The 12,239-nt window shown below is 30.2% G+C and overlaps 2 protein-coding genes across 4 annotated transcripts in view; one reads left to right on the top strand and one right to left on the bottom strand.

Annotated features, from left to right (window-relative positions):
- Positions 1-12,239, bottom strand: part of LOC135140866 (uncharacterized) — a 198,138-nt gene that overhangs the window by 162,197 nt on the left and 23,702 nt on the right. The gene's annotated exons all lie outside the window — the stretch shown is intronic.
- LOC135140968 (RNA-binding protein EWS-like) lies at positions 1,836-3,426 on the top strand. The gene is made up of 2 exons (XM_064071728.1): positions 1,836-2,234; positions 2,336-3,426. The coding sequence occupies exons 1-2, from the start codon at positions 1,906-1,908 to the stop codon at positions 3,012-3,014; spliced, it is 1,008 nt and encodes a 335-aa protein (XP_063927798.1). The 5' UTR covers positions 1,836-1,905; the 3' UTR covers positions 3,015-3,426.

Below are 12,239 nucleotides of genomic sequence, written 5' to 3'. Positions count from 1 at the left end.
CCGATTTCTCGATTTTGCAGTTTTTCAATTCTTCAATTTTTCGATTTTTTAATTTTTTTTTACTTTTCAATTTTGGGTTTTTAATTTGTCGATACTTCAGTTTTGGGATTTTTCAACATTATTCACGATTCTTTATTTTTTCGATTTTTCAATGTTTCCTTTGAGATTTTAATTTTTTCTATTTTTCAATTTTTCATTATTTCGATTTCGTAACTTCTCGATTGATCGATTTTTTTGTCTTTCGACTTTTCTACTTTCAACTTCTTAATTTCACGATTTTTCGATTTTTGAGTTTTTTAATTATTCAATTTTTCGATTTTTCAATTTTTCGGATTTTTGATTTTTCAATTTTTCGATTTATTAAATTTTCTATTTTCGACTTCGACTTTTCGCCTTATTGCGACTTTTCAATTTTTTGATATTTCTGATTTAGGATTTTTCGACATTTCGATTCTTCAATTTTAGATTTTTCGACTTTTCGATTTTCCATTTTGCTGTTCTGATTGATTTTTCAATTCTTTGAAATCCCAATTTTTCGTCATTTCAGTTTTGGAATTTTTCAACTTCTCCAGTTTTCGATTTTTCGATTCTTGAATTTTCCGAATTTTCAACTTTTTCATTTTTAAACTTAGATTTTTCAATTTTTCGATATTTGGATGTTTTGATTGTTCTATTCTAAATTTTATATTTTTCAAGTTTTCAAGTTTTCGATTTTTCGGAATTTTGATGTTTGAATTTTTAAAATTTTCGATTTTTCGAATTAGAATTTCATGATTTTTCAAATTTTCGAATTCTCAATTTCTCGATGTATCAGTTTTGATATTTTTCAAAATTTTTTCTTAAATTTTAAAATTTCGAGTTTTTAATGTTTCTTTTTCTCGATTTTAAATATTTCGGTTTTTCAACTGTTCCGTTTTAAATGTTTCTAGATTTATCGAGACCGCAAATCAGTGTTGGATTTTGCCAAAAAATTTAAAAAACATAAGTTCCAAATGACATTTACTTAGCAAAATTTTGAATTGACGTCATTATTTTTTTCCAATGGATGAATACACGAAATCTGTTAGAAATTTATCATATTAACTATAACCTTAAAACGTAGGACAAATTTCGCAACAAGTGTATAATTTAAATTGCAAAATTTTGGCGTTTTTTCAAAAATCGACACACATAAAGCTAAAAATGAAAATAAATTGATTAATTTTGCATAAAATTTTAATAAAATCGCTAAGAGGCAAAATACAAACGACAGATATGCGGAAACGGGAAACCCAAAAACATAAAATTGCGATTATAATAATGTTGGAATTATGATGTTCCAATAAACTCGTCAGCTATTTTTTATTTTCATAACAAAATATTTACGAACGGACCATAACCGTAAAAACGCGATAAATATACATGGAGCTTTTAACACTCCCCTAAATTCCCCTTTGTACCTACATATGAAAACGCAAATTGTGTTTCGTCGATGATTGAATTTTTAACGTTAATTTCCATTAAGCCATTTTAGCGATGAAATCAAAACGTCATTAACAATATAAAAGCATTCAATCCCGAAATAACTGCGCAAACTCACAATGCGTTAAAAAATTAATTTTGTACATCTAATAAGTCTGTAATTTTTTCGCCTCGTAACTACGTGCCAAACCTCACCCGTCCCCTTTTTCGGCCAATTTTCCCGTCCTAAACCCATTTACCTCCGCTAACCGCCTCCATGTTGCAACCGTACGTTTCTCGGTCGACCATAACAGCCCCAACGTGACAAATCCAATTACCAGGTCAATTTCTCCACAATGTCCTCTAGCTCTCATTCATACATTACAACACCTCTCTTGCTGAAATTTCCTCGCTTATAAAACTCCGCCAGCCGCCACACCACCGCCAGTCTCGACCCGTCCCAGAATGAAGTGCCTTCTCGCGTTACTTTTGCTCTTCCGCCCCGCGCTGTGCGCCGAGAGCGTCTACATGAAACACGCCGAAATCGACGACCAGGAGTCGTCGGCGTCGGGATACGCGTACCAGCTGCACTCCGGGGGCCCGCTGTACGCCTACCCGGTGGCGGCGAACGGCGTCGGCCACTTCGCCTACCCGCCGCTGCTGGGGCGGTACACGCAGCAGCTGCCCTTCGTGGAGTACAAGCCGCAGGCTCCCGTGGGAGTGGTGCCGCTCAACTACGGGATACAGGCGCACCCCTACGCCCTGCACTACCCCCTGCAGACGCAAGCGTTCAGGTAGGGATAATATTTGGATTGGGGATGAGATAACAAGCACGTGGGGAAGTTCCGGGTCTTATTATAATAACGATAATCGTTCAATTTTGTGTTTTTTCCAGACCTGCCCCCATCGCCGCCCCCGTGCCCGTCTCCGACTCCTCCAATTTCGAAAAAGGCGGCGGCTCGTCGTACTCCGACGCCAACCAAAGCGCTCACGGTGAAAAAGGCTCCACAGGCTATAAAACCGCTGAAGAATATGATAAAGGAGCGCAAGGCCAGCACGACAGTAAAGGCCACAAAGAGTTCTATAACGAACAAGGCGGCAACAAGGCTAACCACCACGACCAAGCCGCCCACTATGGTCAGAAAGAGGAAGCAAGCAAAGGCTCCCAAGGCTCCCATTTCAGTCAATCCAAAAGCCACAAAAAGGGCTCTAAAACTAAAGGCTACCACAGGGTGCACCACAAGGACGAATTCAAAAAGGACCATTCCTTCTACGACGAATCGGATGCCAGTGGGCAGTTTAGTAAACATGGAGATTATGACGCGAACCATGCTTCCCATAAGGGTGGATTCGAGAAGGGTGGGCACGAAGATGGGGCGTACCAGCAAGGAGAACAAGGAGTGAAGGGTTTCGTGGATAAAGGGCACTTTAATGGACAGAATAGTGGGTTCAAGGGTGAAGAAGGGAAGGAGGCGTTTTATAAGAACTTCCAGGACTTTGGGAAAAAAGGAGAGGAGCAAGAAGGGAAGGAGTTCGGGTACAGCAAGAAGGATTTGCTACAGGCGCTGCAATAATGGGATAGTCAGTAGTAGTTAGTGGTTATTTATTGTGTTTGTTAATTTATTGCCTAATAAAGGTTTGTGATAATTCAGAGATTATTGAAATTTTTACTTCCCGGGTGACTGGCTACTTTTATGTTTTATCGACGTTTCATGACTCCTAGAGTACGAAAAAATAGGTCTCTAGTTTCCGCCTGTCTGTCTGTCGACCGTCTGTTCGGATATTTATTTATTATTATGCAGATAATTTCCGCAACTACCGGACCGATTGTTGTCAAAGTTTGTTGTAAGGATATCATGTCGATGGTAAAACCCTAACCGAAATTTGTCTGCTCACTTCCAATAATGGAATGACGTCATCTTACAATTCTGTCCTAATAAATGTTATTTAAATGTTGAACAGTAACATAGTTTGTGAATTTGTGGTTTATGAATCTGTCTTGAATTTTTATTCTAGACTTCTAAACTTTTGGAAAAAAGTCAAAATTTTAAATATATAACGATTTTCCGAATTCCCAATTTTTCGAATTTTCGATTTTCTTTATTTCAGTTTTGGGACTTTCAGTTTTTTATTTTTTTTATTCTTGAATTTTTCAATTTCTGATTTTTCAATTTTTCAATTTCTCGATTTTCGTTCTATCAATTTCTCGATTTTCAATTTTTCGATCAATTGATTATTTGATATTTCAGTGTTTGGAATTTTACATTTTTCGAGTCAATTTTCGATTTTTCAACTTTTCGATTTTTCAATTTTTCAGTTTTTCGACTTCGATTTTTCAGATTTGGGATTTTTCCACATTTTGATTCTACAATTTTTCGATTTTTCGACTTTCCAATTTTTTGATTTCTTGATTTATTTTTTCGACTTTTCGATTTCTCAAGTTCTTGATTAATCGATTTTTTTGGTTTTCTGACTCTCGCTCTATCCATTTTTCAATTTTCCAGGTTTTTGATTTTCCAATTTTACGATTTTTTGAATTTTCGTTTTTTCAATTTTTTGATAGTTCCGTTTTGAGATTCTTCGATTTTTCGACTTCGCGTTTTTTTTTTACTTTTTTCCATTTTTCAATTTTTCTTGTTTTAAATTTTAGATTTTTTAATTTTTCAGGTTTTCGATTTTCGATTTCTCAAATTCGTGATTAATCGATTTTTTGGTTTTTATACTTTTGATTTTTCAACTTTTCGATTTCTCGATTTTTCAATTTTTTTTTTTTGAACTATATTTTTGGATTTTTAAACATTTCGATTCATCAGTTTTTCGATTTTCCCATTTTTTACTTTTCCGACTTTTCAATTTTTTTTAAATGTACTGTGTTCAATTCTTCAATTTTTCGATTCATCAATTTTTCAGGTTTTTGATTTTTCAATTTTTCCATTTATTCAATTTTCCGTTTTTTTATTTCGGTTTTTTGACTTTTCGATTTTCGATTTCGATTGTTCAGTTTTTGAATATTGAGATTTTGCAACATTTCGATTCATCAATTTTTCGACTTTCCCATTCTTTACTTTCTGGATTTTTCGATTTTTTGTTTTTTCAATTTAACTTTTTTCAATTTTTCAATTTCTCGATTCTTGGTTTTTTCGATTTTTCAGTTTTGCAATTTTTCGATTTTTTTCAATTTTCCGTTTTTCGACTTCAATTTTTTGGTTTATCGATTTTTCGATTCCGATTTTTCAATTTTTGGATATTTTCGACATTCTAATAATTCTAGGTTTTTCAGTTTTTCAATTTTTCTATTTTTCGATTTAACAAATTCGTTTTTTAAATTTTACATTTTTCAGTTTTTTAATTCATCGATTTTTCGTTTTTTCGATTTCTTAACTTTTCGATCGATCGATTTTTGGTTTTCCGACTTTTCGATTTTTCGTTTTTTCAATGTTTCAGTTTTTCAATTTTTCAATTTTTTGATTTTTCAATTTTTCGGGTTTTTGATTTTTCAATTTTTTGATTTATTAAATTTTCCATTTTTCGATTTCGATTTTTTGACTTATATATTTTGATTTAGATTTTTCAAATTTGGTTATTTTTGGATTTTGGACATTTTGATTCTTCAAGTTTAGATATTTCGAGTTTACGAAATTTCGATTGCTAGATTTTTTACTTTTTCGACTATTTGATTTTTCGAGTTCTAGATTTATCGATTTTTCCATTTTTCAGTTTTTCAGTTATTCTTCAATTTTTTAATTTTTTAATTTTTCAGGTTTTTGATTAATTAAATTTCCATTTTTCGAATTATCGATTTTTCGACTTTCCCATTCTTTACTTTCTGGATTTTTCGATTTTTTGTTTTTTCAATTTAACTTTTTTCAATTTTTCAATTTCTCGATTCTTGGTTTTTTCGATTTTTCAGTTTTGCAATTTTTCGATTTTTTTCAATTTTCCGTTTTTCGACTTCAATTTTTTGGTTTATCGATTTTTCGATTCCGATTTTTCAATTTTTGGATATTTTCGACATTCTAATAATTCAATTCTTGATATTTCGGGTTTTTGATTTTTTACTATTTCGATTTTTCAGTTTTTTCAAATTTTCAATTTTTAGATTTTTCAGTTTTTCAGGTACTTGATTTTTCATTTTTTCGTTTTAAAATTACCACTTTTCGACTTATTATCGATTTTTTAATTTTTCGGTTTTTCAATTTTTTGTTATTTCCCTTTTGAGAATTTTCGACAATTCTATTCTTGAATTTTTCGATTTTTCCAATTTTAAATTTTATGATTTCTGAATTTTTTTATTTTTTTCAATTCTTCGTTTTTAAATTTTAGATTTTTTAATTCTCAAATTTTTCGATTTTTCAATTTTTCAATTTTTGGATATTTCCGTCTTGGGATTTTTCGACATTTCGGGTTTTCGCTTTATTTTTTCGATGTTCAATTTTGGGTTTTTAATATTTTAGATTTTTCAATTTTTCAATTTTTCGATTTTTCATTTTTCCAGGTTTTTCAATTTTTCGGTTTTTTGATTTTTCAATTCTTAGATTTATTAAATTTTCTGTTTTTCGACCTCGATTTTTGGACTTATTGATTTTTCGATTTCGATTTTTCAATTATTGGATATTTCCGTCTGAGGATTTTTTTCGATTCTTCAATTTTAGATATTTCGGGTTTCCGAATTTTTGATTGCCCGATTTTTTTTTTCGATTTCTCAACTTCTCAATTTTTCAATTTTCAGTTTTTCAATTCTTCAACTTTATCGATTTTTCAATTTTCCTGGTTTTTGAGTTTTCAATTTTTCGATGTTTCAGTTTTGGAATTTTTTAACATTTCGATTCTTCAAATTTTCGGCTTCCCGTTGTTTTACTTTTCCAATTTTTCGATTTTTGATTTTTCGTTTTTTCGATGTTTCAGTTTTTCAATTTTTCAGTATTTCAGGTTTTTGACTTTTCAATTTTTTGATTTATTAAATTTTCTATTTTTCCAGTTCGATTTTTTGACTTATCGATGTTTCGTTTTCCATTTTTACTTTTTACGATTTTTCAATTTTTCGTCTTTTAAATTTTTTATTTTTTGATATTTCCGTTTTTAGATTTTTCAATTCTTCAATTTTTCGATTTTTCAAGTTCTTGGTTAATTATTTTTTTGGTTTTTCGACTTTTCGATTTCTCGATTTCTAGGTTTTTCAGTTTTTCAATTTTTCTCTTTTTCGATTTAACAAATTCGTTTTTTAAATTTTACATTTTTCAGTTTTTTAATTCATCGATTTTTCGTTTTTTCGATTTCTTAATTTTTCGATCGATCGATTTTTGGTTTTTCGACTTTTCGATTTTTCGTTTTTTCGATGTTTCAGTTTTTCAATTTTTCAATTTTTTGATTTTTCAATTTTTTGATTTATTAAATTTTCCATTTTTCGATTTCGATTTTTTGACTTATATATTTTGATTTAGATTTTTCAAATTTGGTTATTTTCGGATTTTGGACATTTTGATTCTTCAAGTTTAGATATTTCGAGTTTACGAAATTTCGATTGCTAGATTTTTTACTTTTTCCGATTTTTCAACTTTTCGATTTTTCTATTTCTCAACCTCTCGATTTTTCGGATTGTCAATTTTTCAATTCTTCAGTTTTTCAGGTTTTTTGATCTTTCAATTTTTCGATTATTCAATTTTTCGATTTCCCGATTTTTTACTTTCTCGATTTTTCAATTTTTCAATATTTCGATTTCTTAACTTCTCAACTGATCAATTTTTGGTTTTTCGACTATTTGATTTTTCGAGTTCTAGATTTATCGATTTTTCCATTTTTCAGTTTTTCAGTTATTCTTCAATTTTTTAATTTTTTAATTTTTCAGGTTTTTGATTAATTAAATTTCCATTTTTCGAATTATCGATTTTTCGATTTCTCAGTTTTTTGATTTCTTTTTTATTTTTATTTTTTTTTCGATTTTTCAATTTCTTGGTTAATCAGTTTTTTGGTTTTTCGACTGCTCGATTTTTCGGCTTCTCGATTTCTCGATTTTTCAGTTTTTCAATTCTTCATTTTTTCTTTTTTTTTGATTTTTCAACTTTTCGTTTTTTTAATTTTTCGATACTTCAATTTTCCTATTTCCCAATTTTTTTCTTTTTAGATTTGAATTTTCAATTTTTACATTTTTTAAATTTTACATTTTCAATTTTTTGATTTTTATTTTTCAGGTTTTTGATTTTTCAATTTTTCGATTTATTAAATTTTCCATTTTCAAATTCTATTTTTCGACTTATTATCGATTTTTCGATTTTTTCATTTTTTCATATTTCCGGTTTGGGACTTTCGACATTTCAATTCTTTAATTTCAGATATTTCGATTTGTAAATTTTTCGACTGTTCGATTTCGCGATCTTTTGATATTTCGGTTCTCGATGTTTCAGTTTTCCAATTTTTCGACATATTTTTCAAATTTTCGATGTTTCGATCTCTCTGTTTCTCCGTTCTCCGATCTTCCAATTTTTCTATGTTCCGATTTTTTAATTTTTTGTCATTTCAGTTTTGGAATTTTTCAGTTTCTGGATTTTTTAGTTTTTCGATTCTTTTCCGGTTTTTAATTTTTCGATATTTTAATTTTTCGGTTATTTAAATTTTAGATTTTTCGATTTCTCGATTCCTCGATTTCTAGATTTTTCGACTTTTCGAATCTTCGAAATTTCTATTTTTGAATTGATTTTTCTGTTTTTAGATGTTAAAAATTTTTCGACTTTTCGATGTTTCAATTTTTCGCTTTCTAGAAATTACCAAAAAAGCGGTCTCACGTGAGCGATCAAAAAAAACAAATATTTAATAGTAATTAACAATTTTCGAATAATTTTGTAACGAATTTATTACCCTTAACAACGACAATAATAATATTAACAATTAACGGCTCTAAACTATTCTCACCCCATAAACACTCTAACATCACCCCTATTTGAAGCTGCATTAAATTAACTTCAACCTTTATTAATTAATCATTTTATGACCTCACTTTCCGCCCTGCACAACTCGTTCACTGTTAATCTACCCCCATCTATCATTCCGTCGTGTAACTGATACGCTTTACACGCTCCAAACTTGTTATAAATGTCAACCTGAAGTAATCCGGCCCTGAAAATAAAACGTGCAACACGCACCCATCAATAACGCGCCGAGACAACTTCAGCTTTAGATCAGGCGACACTCGAACTCTAAAATTTACAGCAATCGGTCCGGTAGTTTCGCAAATTATCCGTCCAATAAAAATCGACCAAATCGGCGACAGCCGCTTCTAATTCCGTAAAACACTCTCACTCAGGTTATGACCTCGACGTTTCTTCACCCACCCAAGAAAAACATAGCGCAAAGGCTGATACTCGCACACAAACAACCCCTCCCCCTCATTATCCCCCTGCCAATACCCTAATGCATCGAAAGCCTTAATGAAAAACGTGTGTTTCCGCCTCGTTACATCGGCCAGAGTTTCGAGTGCTCCAAAGCGAAAACCCATCAGACAAAAACCGCCTCGTGAGACTGGCGCTCATCAAGTGCTTTAATTTCTTCGAGAATTGTTTTTGACGTGGAATCGGTATTTTGGTTGAATTATCTTTCGCTTTATACGAGCTCGGGGATGTGTTCACTAATATAACATCAAAGGAAAAGTTGGCCTCCGAATACGGCGATATTTCGCTGGCAGTTGTCGCGCAAACTGCGGTCCGCCGGTAATGAAGACGGTTCGATTTCCAGGAAGTTCAGGTGCGGGGAGTTACAACGTCTACAAACAGCAAAACATACAGTAATTTTCAATATTTAAAAATTACCCAATTTGTGTCATAATTATCAAAACTAATTTTCTATCTCGCTCCACTTGTATAAAACGTATCAAAACTTACATCCACTTACACTGATGAAGTGCTGATAAAAGTCGTTGCCATGGAAACCGTGCGTCTGGTCGCGGTATTTGACTGGATCGGGTCCTGCGCGACTGAAATTCTTTGATTTTAAATGAAAATAATGAATTCGGTTGAATATTGAATAAAAAATCGTTCACAGATATTTCAATGGGCGTACACATATGATAAATATTCTTGAACATGACGAAAGTAGGGAATCCTGTTACTGTCATTTCAGTGTCCATTTTCTTACTGGCAACACGTCCTCCCGACACAGGATAAACAGTGAAACACACGTAAAAAATCGATTAACCAGGAACTTGAAAAATGGAAAAGTCGAAAAACTGAAGAATTGAAAAATCTAAAATATAAAAATCGAAAAATTGAAAAATCTGAAACTTAAAAAACGAAAAATTGGAAAATCGAAACATAAAACATCGAGCAATCGAAATTTTGAAAACCCGAAATATCAAAACTTGAGGAATCGAAATGTCGAAAATTCCTAAAACGGAAATATCCAAAAATTGAAAAAAATCGAAACGTCGATAACTTAAAAAATCGAAGTCAAAAAATGGAAAATTTAGTAAATCAAAAAATTGAAAATTTAAAACCTGAAAAACGAAACATTGAAAATGTAAAAAATCGAGAAGTAAAGAATTGGAAAATCGAAATATTGAAAAATTGAAAAATCGAAAAAAAGGAAAAAATCGAGCAAACGTAAATTCGAAAAACCCCAATATCCCAAACTGAAGAATCGAAATGTTGAAAAATCTCGAGATCGAAATAACGATAAATCAAAAAATCGAAGTCGAAAAACGGAAAACTTAATAAACCGAAAAATTGAAGAATTGAAACACTGAAAATCGAATGAACCAAAAATCGACAAATTGAAAAATTGAAAAAAGTAAAAAATCAGAAAATCGAAAAATTGAAAAATTTGAAACTTAAAAAACGAAAAATTGGAAAATCGAAACCTAAAAAATCGAGCAATCGAAATTTTGAAAACCCGAAATATCTAAACTTGAGGAATCCAAATGTCGAAAATTCCTAAAACGGAAATATTCAAAAATTGAAAAAAATCGAAATCGAAACGTCGATAACTTAAAAAATCGAAGTCAAAAAATTAAAAATTTAGTAAATCAAAAAATTGAAAAATTAAAAACCTGAAAAAACGAAAAATTGAAAAAGTAAAAAATCGAGAACTAAAAAATTGTAAAATCGAAATATTGAAAAATGCCAAAACTACAATATCGAAAAATCGAAAAATCGAAAAAAAGGAAAAAATCGAGCAATCGTAAATTCGAAAAACCCAAATATCTAAACTGAAGAAATGTTGAAAAATCTCGAGATCGAAATAACGATAAATCAAAAAATCGAAGTCGAAAAACGGAAAATTTAATAAACCGAAAAATTGAAGAATTGAAAAACTGAAAATCGAATGAACCAAAAATCGACAAATTGAAAAATTGGAAAAAGTAAAAAATCAGAAAATCGAAAAATTGAAAAATATGAAACTAAAAAAGCGAAAAATTGGAAAATCGAAACCTAAAAAATCGAGCAATCGAAATTTTGAAAACCCGAAATATCTAAACTTGAGGAATCGAAATGTCGAAAATTCCTAAAAGGGAAATATCCAAAAATTGAAAAAAATCGAAATCGAAACGTCGATAACTTAAAAAATCGAAGTCAAAAAATGAAAAATTTAGTAAATCAAAAAATTGAAAAATTAAAAACCTGAAAAACGAAAAATTGAAAAAGTAAAAAATCGAGAAGTAAAAAATTGGAAAATCGAAATATTGAAAAATGCCAAAACTACAATATCGAAAAATCGAAAAATCGAAAAAAAGGAAAAAATCGAGCAATCGTAAATTCGAAAAACCCAAATATCTAAACTAAAGAAATGTTGAAAAATCTCGAGATCGAAATAACGATAAATCAAAAAATCGAAGTCGAAAAACGGAAAACTTAATAAACCGAAAAATTGAAGAATTGAAACACTGAAAATCGAATGAACCAAAAATCGACAAATTGAAAAATTGAAAAAAGTAAAAAATCAGAAAATCGAAAAATTGAAAAATATGAAACTTAAAAAGCGAAAAATTGGAAAATCGAAATCTAAAAAATCGAGCAATCGAAATTTTGAAAACCCGAAATATCTAAACTTGAGGAATCGAAATGTCGAAAATTCCTAAAACGGAAATATCCAAAAATTGAAAAAAATCGAAATCGAAACGTCGATAACTTAAAAAATCGAAGTCAAAAAATGAAAAATTTAGTAAATCAAAAAATTGAAATATTAAAAACCTGAAAAAACGAAAAATTGGAAAAGTGAAAAATCGAGAAGTAAAAAATTGGAAAATCGAAATATTGAAAAATGCCAAAACTACAATATCGAAAAATCGAAAAATCGAAAAAATGGAAAAAATCGAGCAATCGTAAATTCGAAAAACCCAAATATCTAAACTGAAGAAATGTTGAAAAATCTCGAGATCGAAATAACGATAAATCAAAAAATCGAAGTCGAAAAACGGAAAATTTAATAAACCGAAAAATTGAAGAATTGAAACACTGAAAATCGAATGAACCAAAAATCGACAAATTGAAAAATTGAAAAAAGTAAAAAATCAGAAAATCGAAAAATTGAAAAATATGAAACTTAAAAAGCGAAAAATTGGAAAATCGAAACCTAAAAAATCGAGCAATCGAAATTTTGAAAACCCGAAATATCTAAACTTGAGGAATCGAAATGTCGAAAATTCCTAAAACGGAAATATCCAAAAATTGAAAAAAATCGAAATCGAAACGTGGATAACTTAAAAAATCGAAGTCAAAAAATTAAAAATTTAGTAAATCAAAAAATTGAAATATTAAAAACCTGAAAAAACGAAAAATTGGAAAAGTGAAAAATCGAGAAGTAAAAAATTGGAA

This window comes from Zophobas morio, unplaced genomic scaffold (assembly GCF_036711695.1).
Source record: "Zophobas morio isolate AGI-343-1 ecotype UQ-CSIRO unplaced genomic scaffold, CSIRO_AGI_Zmor_V1 ptg000041l, whole genome shotgun sequence".
Taxonomy (NCBI): domain Eukaryota; kingdom Metazoa; phylum Arthropoda; class Insecta; order Coleoptera; family Tenebrionidae; genus Zophobas; species Zophobas morio.
This window is presented reverse-complemented; position numbering and strand designations above follow the sequence as displayed.